This window comes from Pollachius pollachius (genome assembly GCF_949987615.1).
Source record: "Pollachius pollachius genome assembly, chromosome: 2".
Taxonomy (NCBI): domain Eukaryota; kingdom Metazoa; phylum Chordata; class Actinopteri; order Gadiformes; family Gadidae; genus Pollachius; species Pollachius pollachius.
Window position 1 is genome coordinate 41,376,286 of NC_136935.1, and position 21,424 is coordinate 41,397,709.

Sequence of the window (21,424 nt, forward strand, 5' to 3'; positions counted from 1 at the left end):
AACGGTAGGTGTGAGAAGTGGAGGCTTTTAGTGAAAGGTGTTCAGGCCTTTATAACAAAAAAAATTGTTTGCCTGTTTCTATTTTTTATTTGGAATATATATATATATATGTATATATATTTCCCCCCTTTTTGTAAGACTTTACGTGAATGTATATTGGCCTACATATGGGGAATCCCGGTGAACATACATACATACAAACACGAAACCGACGTAATGCTTTGTGCGCTACACGAGCAGCATCTTGATCCTGCCTGAGCCGTGGCCGCGCCCCTGAAGCAGCTCTCCTCCAACCCGAGCATCCGACGCACGACGAATCCCAAGTAGACGAGAGGGCGGGAGGCGCGTGCGCTCAGGTACGACAAAGGCATCACGGAAAGAGAGGGAGAGAGAGAGAGGGAGAGAGAGAGAAAGGGAGCGAGAGAGAGAGAGAGAGAGAGGCGACACTAGAGCGAGCGAGGTAGACGCTGAGATATTTATATCCGAAGCGAGTGCTGCGGAAAAGAGATAAGGCTTGGGAACGAGTCGCGATCACCTCGCTTACAGTGCAAAAAAATCGATTTGACGGAGCAAGATGAAACAATTCGCGTCGTTAGTTTTGCTTGGGACTTTGGCTGCGTTGGCCGTGGTTCGTGGCGCCGACGACCAGGAGATTTCCTTCGAGTATCACCGTTATGAGGAGCTGGGGAAAGCCTTGGTGTCGGTGTGGCTCCAATGCCCGTCCATCACGCGCATCTACACCATCGGGGAGAGCTTCGAGGGCCGCGAGCTGCTGGTGCTGGAGATATCTGACAACCCCGGGGTGCACGAGCCTGGTCAGTTTTACGCATCACCCTAGACCAATGTTTAGGCTTGTCTTTATTTATCTATCAAATCTCGTCTAGGCCTAACCCATACATTTTCATTAATATTTTGAATCATGAATTAACACCAGGTAGGACTACAGTAAAATATAGGCTGTGGATATTCCAACTACAGTTACCAATGCGTTGTCTAATGACACCAGAGAAAAAGGTGTCGATATTGGTTTGAATGTATAAGAACAACTCGTTGTTTTAGACAGTTAGTGCCTCAGAGCTTTTTTTGTGAATAATTTTAGGAAAGCCGCCATTTTGCTGGATGATAAGCATCTCGGTATGATCATATGGGATCGTGATGCTGAGCACACGCCCTCGAGCCAAATGGAACCTGCTGCAAAAAAACCCTCCACTGACAGGTTTTTTTTGTAAAAGTCTGTCTTCCAATACGGCCTGCCATCACCAATAATGTAGGCCTGTTAAAAAAGGTCAAGCTGTATATATTTTTTAATGAGCTGTGCGGGGTGAATGCGTTCTTTCTCGTCGTGCCCAAACAGGTTATCCTGTCATCTTCAGCATAGATTAAACCAAGTATGATATATTATACATTGGGTCGCAATCTTCCAAGCCACCAACAGGTTATAATGGATGTTTTGGTCCTATTTGACAGCATAGGTCATTGAGCTGTCTGTTAGTTGGGGATAAGCCGAGACTTTGAGGGGTTGTTCTGAGGTACCAAGGACATTTGCAAGTAAAGATGGATTCTGAAAGGCGTATCAATACAGGCAGACAATATAACTAGGGGTGGGGATAGCATATTTAGAGGTTTTGTAAGCTCTCCATGTTTTAAAATATATTCAGGGGATACTTACAGCAAAAACAGCAATTGAAATTATCCAGGCCTCCATACAAACTGTTATTTAATTAGTGATTTTTAAGGGATGTTAAGGCGTGAGAGGGGATTTTTTTTACATCTGATGTGCTAGTTCTGTATTATGATGTAAATATAGATATGATTAAAGCTTATAGAAAAAGATTATCTTGGCATTTCTAGATTTAAAGATTTCATACAAATCTAATATTAGATTTATTACTTTAGTTATTTTATTGAACCATGGAAAATAATTGAAAAGATATGTAGAACATTTATAAAAACAAAAAGGCTGAACTGAAGTCCTTTCCTAACAAACTTCATCTGGCAGAAGTAGTTTAGGAAGAAAAGTCACTCACTGCGTCAACCTCTAAATCAGACATTTGAAACGCCTAGATAACAGATTTACAAATTATTTGGTCTAATGTTTTTGCGTCTGTGCCCCGGCATTTTGTGTGTGTGTTGGTTTGTGTGTGTATATGTGTGTGTGTGTGTGTGTGTGTGTTTGTGTGTGTGTGTGTGTGTGAGAGAGAGCAGTGTCATTACAGCTGGCACGGTTGTAGTATAACGAGCGTGTGTTCATGCTAAACAAGCCTGTAATGGACTGCTGGGCCGGCGCACGGGTGTGTGTGCACGGCCATGAGTCACGGTAGTGCCTCGGAACTCTTATTACTACCAGATGACTTTCCAAACCGCCTCGGCTCCTTTGCCACGGGCAACACCCCCTCCCTCCCCTCCATCACCCGCTCCTTTGAAAAACGGCAGGAGGATGAAGAACAGTAGGAGTTGTTAGAGAGGAGAACCGGGGCAGTGGCGGGCAGACCATAGACCAACACTGTATGGGAAGGGAGGAAAAAGAGCAGGATTAAAAAAGAAAAGCCTAAAAAATCCTGAATGAAAACACCGTCCAGTCAAGGCACTCTCTGCGCTAAAGAAGTCAGCTTATTTATAAATGATCATATCAAAAAAATGTTTTACGTGACCCGCTTAATAGGTGCGGACACTTTTGGAGCTGGATCCAAAATAAGCGGTTGCCGGGGGCAACAGATCGGCTTAGCGCAGTGAGCTGAATGTCCGCTTGTGGTTGGCCAGCCTGCGCGGGGAGGCTGGGGCATCCTGAGCCCGTTGCATCTGTCAGTATGCAGCAGCCATCTGTCCCCCTGCCCGCCCGCCCCACAGAATCAGACACTCCCCGGGACCACGGGGGAGACGCCTGGCTTCACTGTGCACACCACGCAAATCACCAGCCAGGAGCCTTGCCTTGTTTGCTCTTCAATCAAGGCTGTTTGTTTTCCTCTATAACCCAAGGATCCACAGCATCAGCCGACAACCAACTGGTAGTGTGGTGCGAATATGGGTTTCCACTGTTCGCTTTATGTAGACAAAATAGGGGAACCAAATGTGAAATGTTGGTGGTTTCGTGACTTTTCTTTAATCTTACATCTCATCTGTTCTTGCATGGTTTCCGTTCCGTTATGTACACAAAAGCATCCCTGTGGTGGATGTGTGTGAAGAGAGAGAGAGCGAGAGAGAGAGAAAGAGAGAGAGAGAGAGAGAGGGAGGTAGAGAGAGAGAGAGAGAGAGAGAGAGAGAGGCCAATCCTGCCCTTCACAGCCAGTCAGACAAAGCCAGACACAGTAATAGGGCTTGTACATCGTGACGCCAACTCGCAATGACCTCCTCCATTTTGGAAGCCTAGGTACATTGGAATGGAAGTTATGATGTTGGTTTTTTGTAATTGTTTTGTTATAACACAATAATTTGTAATCAAGGGGGAGCCATATCATAGGTTACAGGATATTTACGTTGATTTAGGATTTTACAGTCCCACAACCCTCTTGAGTCCTCTCAAAATGGTGGAGTCTATCAGTTTATGCTGCATATGGTGGATTCATAACAAAGGGGTTTTCACTGTTCAAAAACATGGTTAGTGTTCTCAAAGTGTAAATAATACAAAATAACAGAATACTTCTTTACCTGAAATAAATGACAGCAGACACAAATGAGTGAGTAGCTGGAAACAAGTAAGAAGAAAAGAGAAGAGAGAGAAGAGATGACAGAGAGAGGGGAGGGTAGATGAAGGAGAAACTTGAAGGAAGATTGTCAGGGGCAGTAGAGAGAAATAGAGCGTTACGCGAGGAGCCAGTCGGGGGTCATTTATTATACATCAAACTCCTGCATTCTCCACCTCCCCCCACAAACTCTCTCCGCACCCCACCTCCTGGCGCCTCTCATCTGGGACTCATTGTACTATTTCATTCCTTCTCTCCACCAACCACACTTTCACATATTTGCTTCTATTTTGTTATTGCTCATTCACTTTCAATTGTACACTTGAAGTCTTATGTTATTCGGCATACGTTAAGCCAGTCTCCATGATCATTTCACGTCCTTCGTCATCCACCATTTTGAAAACCATGGAACGCATTCCTTTCTCTCTCTGAACTTTTGCTTATCTAAAGGGTACAACCCTCATTGACATGTGTCTGAATGCATGATTATGCACATAAATATAGATGTGTACAAGGCAACCTACCTTTTCGTTTGAACTACAGCACAAAAGGAATAAAGAATGTGTTTTTTGTGGCCTTGGGTGTTCTTGTTTTCATAACCAGAAGGCCTCATTTGATTACAATAATGCAGCATGAACAAAGGTGTCTGATTGAGCAGGTCCACGTGTTCCTACAGATGGTTGTTTCAGTTACGTGAAAGAAAAGAGCGAGGGAGAGAAAGAGAGCGAGAGGAGGACAGCGTAAGAGTTGTTTACATGGGTCCTGTGTTAATCAATCTACTTAAACACCTGTGACTGTCACAGGCTGCAGTGGGGCAGCATGTGGGCAGCGTCACCAAGGAAACCCTATTGATGGGAGGACAAAGGTTTGACCAATTAGCCGTGAATTAATGCACTCAACGTCATGACAGGAACACTCAGGGCTCTGAACACGTCACAGGCACGGTAATGTAAACAGATGAGATTGGGATTTTATCTGGCTTTCAATCTTCCTTTATCTTTTATCGCATTATCCTGTCTTTTAACATCATCTGTCTGTGTTCATGACATTTTTGGTGTTAAATATTGGAAAGGGCCACATCATGAGATAAGGGCTACAGATAAGTTCAACAAGAGAAGATGATGGAGCTGTCTTGCTGAATAGCTCTAGCCACACTGATATTACCTTAAAAAAGTATAATTCCAGTCAACAAAAAACCTTGTGTATTTGCTGATTATTTTTGGAATAAGGGTTAGAGTTGTGTGCATGCACAAATAACATATACAAAACTATTTTCTGCCTTATTTAAAGTTACCGGCAATACACCACTGCACAAACATACGCAGACACACACCGAAGCCTTTTACTTACTGCATATGTTAAACCTTTGTGTGAGGTTGTGGTGTGCCCACTAGTCATCCTCCATCTCTACCATCTGCTGAATAAGGGTGAAACCGAGCAGGGAGGAGGACACAAGCAGATAAAACATGCTGTCTCAGGACCACCAGAGAGCTCTCCTGGTGCCTAACATCTGCACAATACTTCAGAATCACAAGTCACTTGCTCAGTAAGCTACTTCAAAGCCAGTGTGTGTGTGTGTGCGCTGGTGTGTATGAGTGCTGGCTTGTATGCGGTGTGCAACTAAGGTATATATATGTTCGCCTGATGAATCTTCACAGTATGTGTCTAGTGCACATGTGTGTGCTTGTGTTTATGTGCATCTGTTTTTTTGCATGTGTGTGCGTGTGTTTGTGTGCACTCACACATGATTAACGTTTAACGTGTGCACAAGGGAGGGTGTGTGGATACATGTTTAAGTGTTTGAGGGCCCTGACAAACATCGAGGTCCCCACTCCGCCTGCTAAAGCTATTCATGGACTTCAGGACAGTGAGGGTTGATCTTAGTCTTAGCCTCATTAGTAGCAACAGAGAAAGGGACCACAATCTAGCATTTAACATAAAATCAGTTCCAGATGTGTGGTGGTGTGTGATGTGTGATTGCGTGTCATACTACATTGTATGGACCGGAGCACACATCGTAAAGCACCCTATATAGAGCTGCAGTTGGGTTCTGTGGTTAGTTATTGTGTGTGTGTGTGTGTGTGTGTGTGTGTGTCTGTGTGTGTGTGTGTGTGTGTGTTTTAATCACCCTCATCAGGGTTGTGCTTTCTTCACAGATAGATCAAAGAGTTTAAGGAATAAATTGCAAACATACACAAAGTTGTAACTACTCTTGTAAACATGCTACAGTGGCAAGTACGGGTAGACGTACATTCTAATATAAAATATACAGAAATGCGTACTCAAAGCAAAAACAAGTCTTCAAGAAAAACACATTCACACTCACCTCACCTCATTTATTAATTGATTCATTCCTTACTTAGATTCAAACAGTAATATGTCGATGAGCTTATTGCTCATATTTGTGTGCATGTTTGTGTGTGTCTGTGTATATGTGTTTGCATGTGTGTGGGTTGAGGGGGATGAAATACAAGAAAACAGCAGCTAATTACCATGTGGGACATATGGGGAGAGTGTGTTTCATTAAGAAGAGCCTGGTTTGCCTACATAGCGTGTCCACTTTGTTTACCGTTACTTTGTGTCTGACAGAATCAGGGCGGTGCACTGGATATTCTTGAGATAGATCGGGCTAAATGGATCCTTGGGGGGGCTTATATACCCCCTCCCATGTTATTTTAGCCCCTAGGGCACTAGGGGCTAAAATAACAGGTGGCTAGGGCACTAGCCACCTGTGTCTCAGGCATACAACTCAATGATGAAAAGCAAATGGCAAGTACTGAGGATAGAGCAAAACCAGGCTCTACTTTTGCTTTCTGACTGGTGCCCTTTGTCATTTCTCTTGAGCTTGACAGAAATGACTGATGTGTAAATCCTGTAAAAGTCTGTGTTCAGCACTCACGTATTGATTCAGCCTGTAGTCATTGAGTCATGGTGTTAAGGAGCAGTGAGTGACGTGTGGTAAGAATGATTGTATGTGTTTGTGTCTTTGTGTTTCTGTGTGTCTATGCCCTGGACTATGGATTAGGTGGATAACCACACTCCACTGTCACTGACCTTGAATTGTTTTCAATGACACAGCAGTCTTTTTATGGGTTTGAGGTGTTTATCCAGGAGAAGCTGGCGTTAGCTTATTTATATTTATTGTGTCATTTTTTGAACAGTTTGTTCAAAAACACATGTTTTTACTAAACACTACTAGGCCCACTGCCTTGTCTGCAAACTGTGTATGTATGTTTGCATATTGTAATTGTATGTACATTTATTTTGTCTGTTTGTTTGTCTTTAAAAGGCCTCACTCACTGTGAGAAAGGCACTGTATAAAATGTTATTCTCATCATCAGTTGCATTCAAAACAGAATTCATACTGTAAGGATATACGTTGTGTCTGCTTGGCGCACCTCATTTTTGACTTCTCCCTGCCTCATTATACTTCATTATTTTTTATCTAACAAATGCACCTCTTTTGCATTTAAGTTTTATCTTAAAAAATAACAAAATTCCCTTCTCTCTCCCTCTCTCTTATCTCAGGTGAGCCTGAGTTCAAGTACATCGGCAACATGCATGGCAACGAGGCAGTGGGCAGGGAGCTAATCATCTACCTGGCCCAGTACCTGTGTAACCAGTACCAGCAGGACAACGAGACCATCATCGACCTGGTCCACAACACGCGCATCCACCTCATGCCCTCCATGAACCCTGACGGCTTTGAGAAGGCTGCCTCGCAGGTACGCTCCAGACGGGATCTCCGTGTGTATTTGTTACACCGTCGTAGCTGAGGATGAGATTTCCCTCCACCCCCCCCCCATCCCCCGCTTCATCTCTAGACTTGTGTATAACAAGGTCATCGCATTACATTTGCAATCTTGGAATACTATCTGCATGAAAGAAAAATGTGTCAATGTTTACAAGCTTGTATTACAATCAATTAATTTATGCACGGCTCCACTAAACATGAGGCCGTCTCCTCTCCTCCTCTTCCCCTTCCCACATCTTCTCTTTCCTCACCTCTCCTCCAATTGCCACCCATCTCCTCCTCTCCTTTCCTCTCCCCTCTCTCACTCTCTCCTCTCCTCACTACACCTCTACTCCCCTTCCCTCCTCTCCCTCCCCTCTCTCTCACTCACTCTTTCCTCCTCCTCTCCTCTCCCGCCTCCTTCTCCTCTCCTCTCCTCTCTCCTCACCTTGATCCCTGTATCGCCCACTCTCTCTCTCCTGCTCCGCCTCAGTCCGGGGAGATCAGGGACTGGTTTGTAGGCCGCAGCAACGCCAAGGGCGTGGACCTGAACCGTAACTTCCCCAACCTGGACCGCATCATCTACATCAACGAGAGGGAGGGCGGAGCCAACAACCATCTGCTGCAGAACATGAAGAAGGCTGTGGACGAGAACAGCAAGGTGGATGCCAACACACATACACACACACACATGCATGCACAGACACCAACACATGCTTATTCACATTCATGAAACACATAACGTAAACACACATACACATGCAAGCACATACACATCGACATACACATGCATGCATAAAAAAAACACAAAATTACATAGATGCGTGAAGTCTTCAGGCTACCACCATATGTTTTTCTTAGCTAGCTTGTAAAAGTCAATTGTGTGCTTGATGACAAACCTAAGTAAGGCTCCACTCTAGCTTTCTTGATGACTAATTTAAGTATGGTTCAACCTCCAACTGGCTTTTTTACTAACCTAAGTGAGGCACCACTCTATCTGGCTTGTTGACTAATTTAAGTAAGGCACCACTCTAGCTGGCTTGTTGACTAATTTAAGTAAGGCACCACTCTAGCTGGCTTGTAATGGACGTTTTTATTGGAAGACTTTATTATTTGTAACCCACAGGAGACGATACACATAAATTGTCACAATTGTAAAAATATATCCAGACTCAATTTCAGAACTTTCTACTCTCTTTTGGGTTAAGCCCCCAATGATTTTATCGGCCGAAAAAAAACGATGCCTAACTATCATTAGATATAGATAGATATAGATAGATGTGCACAAAGAGCATTGTCCAATGGTAGGCGATGATATGAAGACACCACTGGTGTGCAGCGGTCTCTGCTGTATATTATATTATGCAATAACAGACTACTTGCAGTAATGGCTGAATCTCTGTGCAGATGAATATGATTACCCTCAACCAATTAGCTTTCTTTTGGCCTCAAATTAACGGCAAACGTGTTAGCAATACAAACATTAGGAAAAGGGAAGGAAGATAAAATGATGTTTGGATATCCAAATCCTAATCCTCCTTTAGAGTGAGGGTGGAGTGCAGGGGTCAACCATGACAACCAAGAGATCTGCATAAAACGTGTTTGAATGGGAGGTTAGATCTTTCAAATTAAAACATATATTCTATGATATCGACTAGTTATTACAGCAGCTACTACCAAGGCAAAACATTTATATTATGACCCAGGAAAAACTTTCACATGATGGCCCAGGACAAATGTTAATAAGATGGCCCAGGACAAACATTTATATGATGGCCCAGGACTATGGAAGTTATTATTCAACCTCTAGAGGGCGTAAACCACATAAATTACCATCATATACTGTATATAGTAATAGTTATTAGGAAGACAATAGGTTCTCACATATTACACTGCTCTTACTTTGCTAGCAGCAAAGTAAACCACAGCTAACCACATTTTAGCTGTGGTTTAGAATGTACAGAAGTCTTCAAGATCTAGAAATGCGTATTGACTGATTCTGGTACACGCAACGTGAATTTCCTTCTGTGGGTTACAACTCACTTCCTTTGATATGCATCACCATATACAGGTGTATGTTATTCACATTGAACAGACCTTTTATTTTACAGAGCAGCAGGGGTACTGGTACATTGGACAAAACTCAACAAGATCCACAAATGTGTATATAGATAAGTTCACATCTAAAATTATGTTTTTAAAGTGAGTGTGGATATATATATTTTTACAAGACACAACTTACAGATGCGTATCTGTGTTTCGTGAATTAGCCCCGTGGATCTAATTTTTAGAAGCACAAGTACCACAATGTGTGGATCGGGGTACACACAGTGTGAATCGTCGTCTGTGAAAAACGTCCATAGCATGTTGTCTAACTTAAGGCTCACCCTCCAGCTGGCTCCAGAGACGAAGGCGGTGATCCACTGGATCATGGACATCCCCTTCGTTCTGTCAGCTAACCTGCATGGGGGAGACGTGGTAGCCAACTACCCCTACGACGAGACCCGCACCGGTAACCACACACTCACACAGGCACATGCACGCAAGGACACTCCTACACACGCACGCACGCACGCACGCACGCATGCACGCACACACACACACACACACACACACACCGGTGTTTCCGCTAGAAAAAAATGGTGCTGGTCATGTGACCCGGAAGGTTTCATTTTAACGTTTTCAGATCGGGCCCAGAAAATCAAGACCCTACGCGAGCCTGTGCACGTTCTGTCCGAGCCCGGCCCGGCCCGGCCGGACACATTAACTGTTATTATGAGCCCGAGCCCGATTTCAACCCGACATTTTTTTAAATACATGTGTAACTTTGTACACATTTGTTACTTAGGCCTACTCTGCTAAATATATATGTAAGAAATAATGTATAGAACGCCGGTCATTATCGGGAAAATAAGCCCCGACAGGGCGAACTTGCTTCGCCCTGAAGGGGCTAATTTTCGATAATGACCGGCGACGTTCTAGACATTATCCCGCTTATTACACGACTACTTGCAAAAACGAAAAAATAACTTCACATGGTGTGTCTTTTTACAATTTATTAGTTAGAAAGCATTCGTAGTGTTGATCAGCAGTGAAATAGTCCTCCAAAGACGTTGACGTCGCTTAGCAACCGAAGACGCTGGGGTTGACAAGTTACCGGACTACTTACTACCCAAGTGAACGGAGCATTTCACGGCATTGAGAAGACCCGTGTAATAAAGGCCTATAATATTTCTGTTTATGGCATTGATTTCTCCTTAGATTAGGCCAATAGAGCAATGATTAAAAAAAACCATAAACGCTCGATCAAAGGCCCTGCTCGGGTCGGGTCAATCAAAATCCTCATTGTTTTACATGAATTGGCTAAACAAATGACCACTGTAGCATATTTAAACACAATTCAAATTGTGCAGAGAGAATTATTTCCATTGGTGATTCTGACCAGAGACATTTAGAATTTTTTTCCTCCTCATTTTTTCCCGGTCAATGACTCTGACCGGAAACTCTGACACACACACACACAGACACACACACACACACACACACACACACACACACACACACACACACACACACACACACACAAACACACACACTTGCAAGCACATGCACACAAGCACACCCACACAATTATGCTCTCTCACACACACAACCACATGCACACACACACACACACACACACACAAACACACAAACACACACACACAAAAACACTCTGTCCCGTTCTCTCTCTTGCTCTCTCTCTCTCTCTCTCTCTCTCTCTCTCTCACAAAAACACACAAAAAACACACTTACTTGTTCGCACGGGCGCACATATGCTCACACACTTAGGCGCACATAAGATCACATGCTCATGCACACCCACACACATGGATACACTCATGTGGTCTACCACTCAATATCCCTCCATATAAATTGGTTTGGCTCCCTGTTTTCCTTCCCCTCAATGTATCCTTGAAGTAGAGGGAACACTTCCTGTAATACGCTGTCCACCGCTTATGAACCAACAGAAACACATGTTGTTGTACAACACAAGCACAACACATGTTGTGCTTGTGTTGTATTCCCAGCTTCAACAGAAGCTAGTGTGTTGTGTAACTTCCACCCATACTGATCAATTCAGACAATGCCGTCTCCTTATCCATCCGCCTGCTCTGCTCCCCCCCCCACCCCCTTAAGGCTCCGCCCATGAGTACAGCGCCAGCCCTGACGATGCGGTGTTCAAGTCTCTGGCCCGGGCCTACTCTATGTACAACCCGGTCATGTCGGACCCCCACCGCGCACCCTGCCGCAAGACCGACGACGACACCAGCTTCACCGACGGCATCACAAACGGCGGGGCCTGGTACAGCGTTCCTGGGGGTAGGTGGAGCCAATGGGTGGGTGGAGCCAGGGGGTAGGTGGAGCCAATGGGTGGGTGGAGCCAAGGGGTGGGTGGATCCAAGGGGTGGGTGGAGCCAAGGGGTGGGTGGAGCCACGGGGTGGGTGGAGCCGCCCGGGATTCCATTTTATAATGCAAACCTTTACTGACCCTGCTTGAGCTACAAATCCTTAGGCAAATGGTCTTACTATGCAAACCATGGCCGTAAAGAAGATCTTCTGTAGTTGGAAACCTATTCAATGATGTTTAACTTTAAAAGTGCCCCATCAATTATTTATGCCGCGAGTCAGTTGAACAAAAATCGGCTTGTAAGGCCTCCTAGGTAGAGAGACATGTGGTTCTCAAACGCCTGTCTTTCACAGAAGTTGATTGGTCTTCCTCACTATGTTGTACTCATCTCGTCATCCTGTGCCGACTGACCCTTCATTGTTCTGTGTTGGTCTTGCTCCAGGCATGCAGGATTTCAACTACCTGAGCAGCAATTGTTTCGAGATCACTCTGGAGCTCAGCTGTGATAAATTCCCCAGCGAGGACATGCTGAAGACCTACTGGGACCAGAACCGCAACTCGCTGGTCAGCTATATTGAACAGGTAGCTCATTTCAACTACAGCATATATGAGTATATGTACATATATATTAGGGCTGACAGAGTGGGCAAAAAATGTTAACCATATTTGAATATCTATATTTGCACATTGTCCATAAGAGGGCACACCGATACAACGAGAGAAATTAGGGAAATATGGAACACTTATCTTTTACCGAACATAAAACGGGATATAATAATCAAACCATTGGGAACCTGCAGGACAATGTAACAACAAAGACGTTTTAACCTGAGGGAGGATTTTAAAAGGAAAAAGTTTAGACTGACAGGCCTTAGGCCTTAAGGCGTTATAACTATAAATGGTTCAGAATAGGGGAAGTAGTCAGACCCACCATTTATATGATTGACCTTGTCGTTTTGATTGTGTGTATGTGTGTGTGTGCGTGTGCGTGTGCGTGTGTGTGCGTGTGCATGTGTGTGCAGGTGCACCGCGGAGTAAAGGGCTTCGTGCGGGACCTCCAGGGTAACCCCATTTCCAACGCCTCCATCTCCGTGGAAGGAATTAACCATGACCTCACCACAGGTAAAACACTCTCCTATTGGTCTACTACCAGTGTCAAGGTAGATAGGGAAATCACAGTGGCAAATAAAGTATACACTACATCAGGGCTGCCCGATTTGGGGCCTTACCCACTGTATATATTATTGTTTTCCGCCATCAGCGCTCGGAATCTGTGCTCGCTCTCATTGAATATTATTTATTGGTGCACTTCCATTCCTGACCCTAGAATAACATTGTGATACATTGATGGTAGGGTGGCGCTGTTGAGCTCCTATCCTGTTCAGCCGCCTGCCACATATTTGACTAAATATACTGAAAAATTTAAATTTTGGCCCACGAGCCTCCCCACGATTACATTTTGGCCCTCCACTGGGAAGAATTTGGGCCCCCCTGCACTACATGCTTACAATGATACAATTGCTAGAGGTTTTAGTGCCATCTAGTGGAAATCCAAAGTCTTACAATAGAGGCAAACCTATATATTTTGGGGGATTTCATCCAAAGCTATCTACAGTGAATTCAGATAAATCATTAAGAAGCAGACAGAGAGCTTGGAGGCCTCCAGGTAGACTGCAGACATTGTGGTTCCCACGCATAACATTTCAGTTGAGAATACAACACCTTATAATGAGACCATCCAACACAAACCTTTCCATTATAACCACTGTCTAGATTGCATAGATGCAATGCTTCAAACTATATCTAGTTGTTTGACTCATGGTAGTCGTACGGAGCCTTAATGTTTCTGAATGCTCTACTGATGGTGTGACGTGTGATTCCCAGCTAACGACGGAGACTACTGGCGTCTGCTGGCCCCCGGGAACTACAAGGTAGCAGCCTCTGCCCCAGGCTACCTGACCGTCATCAAGAAGGTGGCAGTCGCCTTCAGCCCAGCCACCAGGGTAAGACTCAGACATATGCAGCAACAATTTGCTGAGGTAAATTAAGGGGACAGTGAACCCGATTATTCATCTGGAACCGCTCCCATCATTTTTAAATTTCCATGGGGCTGTATCAACAGGTGCCGACCAAAATGCCTTTGGAAACCATTGGATAAAACGACAACTAATCAGAGCAATGACATATGCGCCAAAGAACTTTATCAAGATACAATAATATGTATATTTTACCAATCCATTAAAAAAACTTAAAGCTAATCAATAGTATTGAAGTTTTGAAAAATAACACATTTTCTGTCTAGGATTGATGTCAACCATTTTATGTCTTGATCAAATTTCCTTCCTCTCTCTCGATCCCTCTGTCCCTCCATGTATCTCTCTACCTCTCTCTCCCCCCTGTCCCTCTCTTCCAGGTGGACTTTGAGCTTGAGTCCCTGGTGGAGAGGAAGGAGGAGGAGAAGGAGGAGCTGCTGGACTGGTGGAAGATGATGTCTGAGACGCTGAACTTCTAAACACCACCACCAGATCTGGGACCATTCATAAATCAATGTGATATATATTTAAAACATTACATGTGCCCGTCCACTGTAAAGAAAATATTGTCTTGGATCGTTTTGGTTCATTCGGTTCTCTTTTCAAATTGTTTTTTTTTTTGTTTGAATTTCTAATTGTTTCGTCGTAATTCTTTGCCTCGCACTCTCGCCGTTGCTCCGACGGATGTCCTGCCGACACGCACGCGCACACTTACACGCACGCACGCATAAATTCATGCACAAGCGTGTTACTGCACAGACACGCACTCTAGCACACACACTGACACACGCAAACAAGAACTGGTAAACAGGAAAACACAAGCATTCAAACACTGACGTACATGGGTGGAATTTTCCTGAAGGGGGGGGCTTTGTGCGGGCGAGTACATTGTTAATTAATTGTGTGATTCATGGTACATGATGTGTTCTTAAGGTGTTCCCAACAACACCCTTCACTCTTTATTTTGCTGGGGACTAATATAAGTATGGATGTAACAGACAGAGTTGGCTCAACCACCGCTGTCCAATAATTGATGTTTTTTCCTAAAGGTTTCATTATTCCAAGCTTTACACGCCCACACACACACACACACATGGCCAGGCACACACATAAAAAGAAAACACGAGCAATTGCACACACACACACACGCCTGCACAAGCACAAATACACATACCCAATTCCAAAATAGTCAGAACCATAAGAATCTCTCTTTCTTCCTCATAATCTTGCTCTTATACCTGTGTATTCCAGTGATTTGTAAAGGAAATATTAAGCTCTGGTACTGAGATTGTCAGTGAGGTTACAACTCATTATAAAATCACTGTTAACAAACGAAGAGCTTAATTGTCATGTACCTGCTTGGTGTCGAGGATTGTGTGTGTTTGTTATTTTTCATTGAATGCAAAACAGCTTTGATTTAAGTGGTAACATGAGTTATTATAATATATATATATATATATATATATATATATATATATATATATATATATATATATAAATACTGTATTTATGGATTAGGTATATCTACATGTTTGTTTTTTTAAGCTTAAATAATTACCAAAAGAAGGCCTATCAGCTATAATGAACCTGCTTAGTTGCAAAACTTCCCTCCAAAACGACTCCTTTGTTTCGCACTGTACAAGGAAAACTGTAGACACATAGGGGATTATTGAATAATGTTGGAGAGTCAACACCACAAATGATCTGGACTAAGGGTTCTCGGGATATGGACAATATGGATAAGCACAGAGGATTTTGATGAATGTATAGGTATATAAACAGTTAGAAATGTAAAAGAGGAAATATTTAAGATAACCAATAAAAACCTGTCTTTATGCTGTCCACCAGCGCTTTGAAGTATATTTTATTATAATGAATCTATCCTTCATGCATCATTACGAACACGCCTCATGCCAATCGGAGTACTCTGCTGCAGTTGCATGCGTTTGGCCACACTTTTTAAATGAGGCCACAGTTATGAAAGGCACTTATCAGTTTGACTGGCGACAGCTATATATATTGTGTAAACTGAAAATTTCGGTTACATTTGAAATGTAACTGAAGACATAACGCCAGCGTGATTATTTACCACTCACACTAAACGTCATGGAATCTGTTGAACCAATATAAAGCATTGTGCTTAACCAATTAAATTATGTTGCATGGATATTAGACTAAACAGTCTATACAATAAAAAACATTGTCTTCTTAAGACAAAATTCTCTCTATCTCTCTGAAGCATTTCGGAAGACTTTTTCAGGTTGGTATGACAAAGGTAAAATTTATTTGGAAATTGTCACGCTCAAAATTTCAGCCAGCGTCTCGCCATTCCGTCTGAGACAATTATCTCCGCGCCTCGCTGTAAATGATTGTTGATTAAAGTTTGTACAAAAAAAAAATCTATAATATCACTACATTTTTCCTGACACATACACAGACAGCAAGAGTGGCACTTTTACCCCAACTGTGCGGTTGAATCAGCTGTTTTAGCATTAGCTGCTAACTCTGCAGATCAATGGTTCCCTGGCCTATTACTCATACTGGCCCTATTAGCATCTTATATTAGCATAACCTCATCGATGCCATCGATCACTCTGCTCTATAACCGAGGAATAGTTGAACAGGAGACACTGAACGGATTAAACAGGCCCCAAACAAGGAGTCCAGGGTAATTTAAATTGCCAAATGGCATTGTTCACACATTTTTGTAAACTATATCATATATAGTAAGACAATATTTTGCGTTTTTCAAATAACCCCATAGCTGCATTTAACTATTGGTTATGTTGGCAGTCTGTAAAAAATGAAGGGCCTTCACATGTAGTCTATGCGTTCCTGGTTAAGGATTGAGGGTTATTTTACATTACAAAGGGTCATATGTGATCCTTAAACATAATGAGAAACAGAAAATGTAATGCTTAGACGTCTATATTATATTATAGTGCGTCGTTCTCTACCTGTCGCCCTCTTTGGCCTCTAGGGGGCAGTAGTGTGTTGATCAGCTGACAATTAGTAAAGAGAACTCAGAAATAAAGGGGAGCAGGGCAGTCTGCTGAATAATACACGGACAGACCTTTCTGTCTGTTTTCATCATAAGGGACAGACCTTTACGGTGAAATAGCTGAGGTTAGAGGAGGAGTACTATAGTTCTGCTTTAGGGGGCTTCGGAAATATTCGGCATTAAGCTAATGGATTACTTTTTCAATTCACAGCTTGTTTTCTCCTCGTCTTCTCGGAGCTGAACAGGGACACCTTTTTACAAAGAAAGCCTCTTGTGCGTGTGTTTGTGTGTGTGTGTGTGTGTGTGTGTGTGTGTGTGTGTGTGTGTGTGTGTGTGTGTGTGTGTGCGTGTGAAAAGATTGTATTACACTCATGAAACTACTTACTTCTTAGCATTTAAGGTTCAAGAAGGCCACTGGCTTGGGAATGTTAACAGGGAGAGCACAGGGAGAGCCAGAGTACAAATAGATTTAAAGTTAGCTTACTTACAAAGTTAGTATACTTAGTTAGTACACTATCGGTGCATAATATGTCTTACTATACAAACCGTGTGTATTTGTTTAATAGCCTACTAAACACAAATATGCAAAACTTGGCAATCAGTTAATAATTCTCTATTTACTATTTACAATAAGTGGTAACGTTGCATGTGTGTGTGAAAACTGTCTGTGTGTGTGTGTGTGTCAGTGTGGGTGTGCCACGCATGCATGTGTGTGTATCTGCATGCGTGGATTTCCTTGCTTATCTGAATGCGGTTGTCTTGCACATACAGGGGGGGACTCTATGTAAGACATCACAATCAATCAGTATAAGTGATGAAATAATGACAGAATATAATTGTTGCATAATAATGACTAGCCAAAATACCAATGTGAGCAGGTTGTCCATGCGTGTGTGAGTGAATCAGGAGGAAGATGAGATCTTTCTCCTCTTCCTTTTCCCCCCCACCACCATTCCCCCTCCTGTTCAGAGAGGAAGCATATCTGCAGAGACCAGGGGCCAAGGAGGCTCACACACACGTGTGAAAGCACCCACACACACACACACGCACGCACGCACGCACGCACGCACACACACACACACACACACACACACACACACACACACACACACACACACACACACACACAACTCCTGAGTTCCTGATAAAAGCTGTGTCATTAACTGGCTACTGTTGACATGTGTGAACGCACGCACACAAACATACACATGCACCCTTGCTCTTTACATCAGCCTATAGGAACAAGGTTGTTTGACAAGGAATATCTTTCTCAAACTGTTACACTTCAATACGATTCCAACCAACTGGAGTTTACAACCTACAGTATTGGCTCCTATAGGCCTCTTTAACTGTAAATTAGAGTCAAAGCTTATTATGGGATTGGATTATTACGTTTTCTTGCCAGCTGCAATGACTTTGCAAAACCTTACTCAAAGATGTGTAAAACTTTATTGATCAATGATGAACCGACACTGGCAAGGTGTGACGGTGTAAGAACATCATTGTAGCTGTCTTTCCATTGTCTTCAATCTCCATGCTTTCCCGCCTCATCCTGCTTTATCAAGTCTTTATCTCTCTCTGTCTCCCTCTCTCACTCTCATCTTTCGTCTCCTCTATTGCTGTATCTTCCTATCACTGTCTCTCTCTCTCTTTTACTTTCTGATTAACTGTCCATGCTGTTTGAACACAGACAAAAAGCAGGTTCATGTTACTTCTGTAGCAGCCGTGTAAACAATAATGAGCATATACTATGTCATAAACCCATCCATACACACACTCACACACACACACACTCACACACACACACACACACACACACACACGTTCTCTCTGTCACATGCATGGCAAACAGACAGACACACACACAAACACACATGTACGCATGCATGCATCGTGTGACGTGTGTGTGTGTTTGTTTATGTTTCCTGGAACAGTAAAAGCTATGCAGATTCAGCAGGTTTCGCAGCTTTCTGACCTTAACCCTGAAAAAGACCACTTCATTTTCAAAAACTCAAATTAACTTATCCCTGCCAAGAATATGGTAGATGAAACATGGAGATCAATAAACTGCAAACTTTTGTACTGCACTGCAATGCAGTCAGCTGCATTTTGCCCAAAATGTCACGTTCTGATTCAATGACCACATGAATAAAAAGTCTTTGCCTTTATATTTTTATGGCTTATATTAGAGATGCTACCTGCAGACTTAAGCACTAGGCCGTCCCGGGGGTGGCGCATGACGAAACAAAATAACGGGTTTGTTTAATTCGTGAGTGTGTATGTGTGTGTGTGTGTGTGTGTGTGTGTGTGTGTGTGTGTGTGTGTGTGTGTGTGTGTGTGCCTGTGCACGCGGGCGCTTGCGCGTGCATTTGCGCATGCAGGTATTAGGGAGGGGGTCAGTTCGCTTGGTCAAAACGCTGGCGAGGTACTTTCAATGAGTTTCAGAGACACACTGATCAATACGGGCTTTAAATAGGGCCACAAACACCTACACACAGCATTAATCTCAATAGCTTGGTCCTATTAAAGTAGGATGCATTTTCCTGAATAAATGATTAGCCACCCCGCAGCCAAAAAGATGCAAGTGGTGTGAGGCCGAGTAAATTGCCGGTCAATTGTTCCTCACCTTTAATTACAGCACGCAGTGAAGCGAAATGCTGATACACACACACACACACACACACACACACACACACACACACACACACACACACACACACACACACACACACACACAGGCACACACACACGCACACACACGGATAAGGATTTTCCGTATCGCCCACATAAGTTTTTAATTTACCCTCATTAGCGCAAAGGTCAAGACGATTTCAAAATAGTTCTGCTAATAAGTTTTTCACGATATAATACGAATTCAAACAAACAAAGTCGCGTGTCCTTTGCAAGGGATTTGTGGCGCGCGTGGACAGCTTGCGGCTGGCTGGGATGGATGGCATGACGTCACGCGGCGCGCGGCACCTTTTCCCCGAGGGGCAGGATTAGTAAAAGAGCAGCGGAATCTAATCTCTCATGGCGAACCGCTCACGTTCATCATGACCGATACCAGCAGGTACCCGCGAAGCTCCGGCCACAGCGGGCTGTCACACGTCCACCAGCCGTCCTTTTGCACGGTATGAACCGCGTAGAAGTTGATCCTTACCTCGCAGGGAAACTCACCCGCCGGTCAATCGGCGACCCTGGAGCGGCGGAGAGCGGCTAGGTAAGCAGCATGCAGGCTGAAGGTGTCTGAGGCTATAAAGGGTTTACCTTGGCGAGGTTTTCCTGGGTGAGCTCCTCTATCAACAACTACCTCCCTTTTCATTTGTAGCCTTAATGCCTGTGTGTCTAGCCTACGTTGTGGACAGCACACACAGTTTAAAGACATGGGGAAATGTCGTGCACCGTTGTTTCATAGTTCCTGTCAGGACAGACGTTGGACGCTCACGTTATTAAAGAGGAGTTGCATGTTTGCTACACAGTCTCCGCTATATTGGATTTGGCCTTAGCTTGTAGGTGTGCTTTTATTTTGAAGATGCGAGTGAGACAACGTGATGAATCATGTGAACCGCGAAAAAAAATGAAATGTGTCCGGATCTATTCTCCTTTTTGACGACTTATTGACTAAGTGTGCTTTATGATCCCAGCCTCACCTTTACTTGGAAACTGCCTTCTAAATACTTTATAACCCCGTCTCTTCAACGACAATCGAGCCACGGTGATTGACACTCAACACCATTGGTTCATTTGTAGCTATAGTGTTACTTTTACTGCTACCGGTGTTTTCATCGGGCTGGAAATGGTCTGTAATTAATCGATCACTACGCCTGGGTCACAAGGATTGCCTAATTGTCTCTTTCAAAAGATTGACGTTAAAGTCATAGCTCATATCATTTGACCATCTGGATACACAGCTCATCTGTTGGTTTATTGAGCCAACTACTAGTTTCCTCAGACGTTATTATTGAATTATTGATAGGGCTCTTTGGTTAGGATCAGTTGTACAAATATGGGGATTGTTGTTTGGCGTAATGAATGGTACGTTCGACCAGGAGAAAGAGAGACAGAGAAACAGAGAGAGAGAGAGAGAGAGAGAGAGAGAGAGAGAGAGAGAGAGAGAGAAACCAAGAGAGAGTGCGAGAGCGAGAGGGTTGCCTCTTTACACCAGGAGAATGAGACTACACGTTGGAAATAGTCGCTGAGTCGTTACTTTATCAGTGCAGACTCGGTACAGTCAGACAGTAGCAGAGGAGGCTGGAGGGGTCCGGACAGAAGGGGGAGCAGAGAGGGAACAGAGGGGCACATGTACAGGCTCTGAAACACGCCAGAGAGGGGGGGACCACGGCCGGTGAATATGCGCACCGTAGATTCTGGTAAGATACAGACCCCGGTGCGCAGCATCGATTTGAACGCTTTCTGCTCCTCGCCTGTTTTCTTTGTGCCGTTGATATCGTCCCGTCCACTTCTAACACTTCTCATCAGCAGGCACGACCTTCACTTTCTGCACGTCTTCTCCCACAGCGATATTACACAGGAGCGCCTCTCGGATGACAGAACCCCTCGGCCAGCGCCTCGGGACTAGGTATTCTA

General features: G+C 43.7%; 2 protein-coding genes across 3 annotated transcripts in view; both read left to right on the forward strand.

The window, feature by feature from the left end:
- The first annotated feature begins 379 nt into the window (after nucleotides 1-379).
- Nucleotides 380-15,264, forward strand: cpe (carboxypeptidase E). Its single transcript, XM_079728909.1, has 9 exons — nucleotides 380-815; nucleotides 7,209-7,405; nucleotides 7,907-8,074; nucleotides 9,808-9,925; nucleotides 11,593-11,775; nucleotides 12,246-12,385; nucleotides 12,826-12,925; nucleotides 13,688-13,806; nucleotides 14,217-15,264. Exons 1-9 carry the CDS (start codon nucleotides 575-577, stop codon nucleotides 14,313-14,315), a joined length of 1,365 nt encoding a protein of 454 aa, XP_079585035.1. The 5' UTR covers nucleotides 380-574; the 3' UTR covers nucleotides 14,316-15,264.
- A 4,675-nt stretch (nucleotides 15,265-19,939) lies between these two features.
- tll1 (tolloid-like 1) overlaps nucleotides 19,940-21,424 on the forward strand; it is a 45,342-nt gene continuing 43,857 nt past the window's right edge. The window contains exons 1-2 of one of the 2 annotated variants that reach the window (XM_079728901.1): nucleotides 19,940-20,057; nucleotides 21,356-21,424. The exon at nucleotides 21,356-21,424 is cut by the window's right edge and continues 461 nt beyond it. The gene's annotated coding sequence lies outside the window, so the exon portion shown is untranslated. Of the gene's footprint in view, nucleotides 20,058-21,067; nucleotides 21,208-21,355 lie in introns of those variants that run through there. The other variant, XM_079728900.1, reaches the window with a different exon arrangement.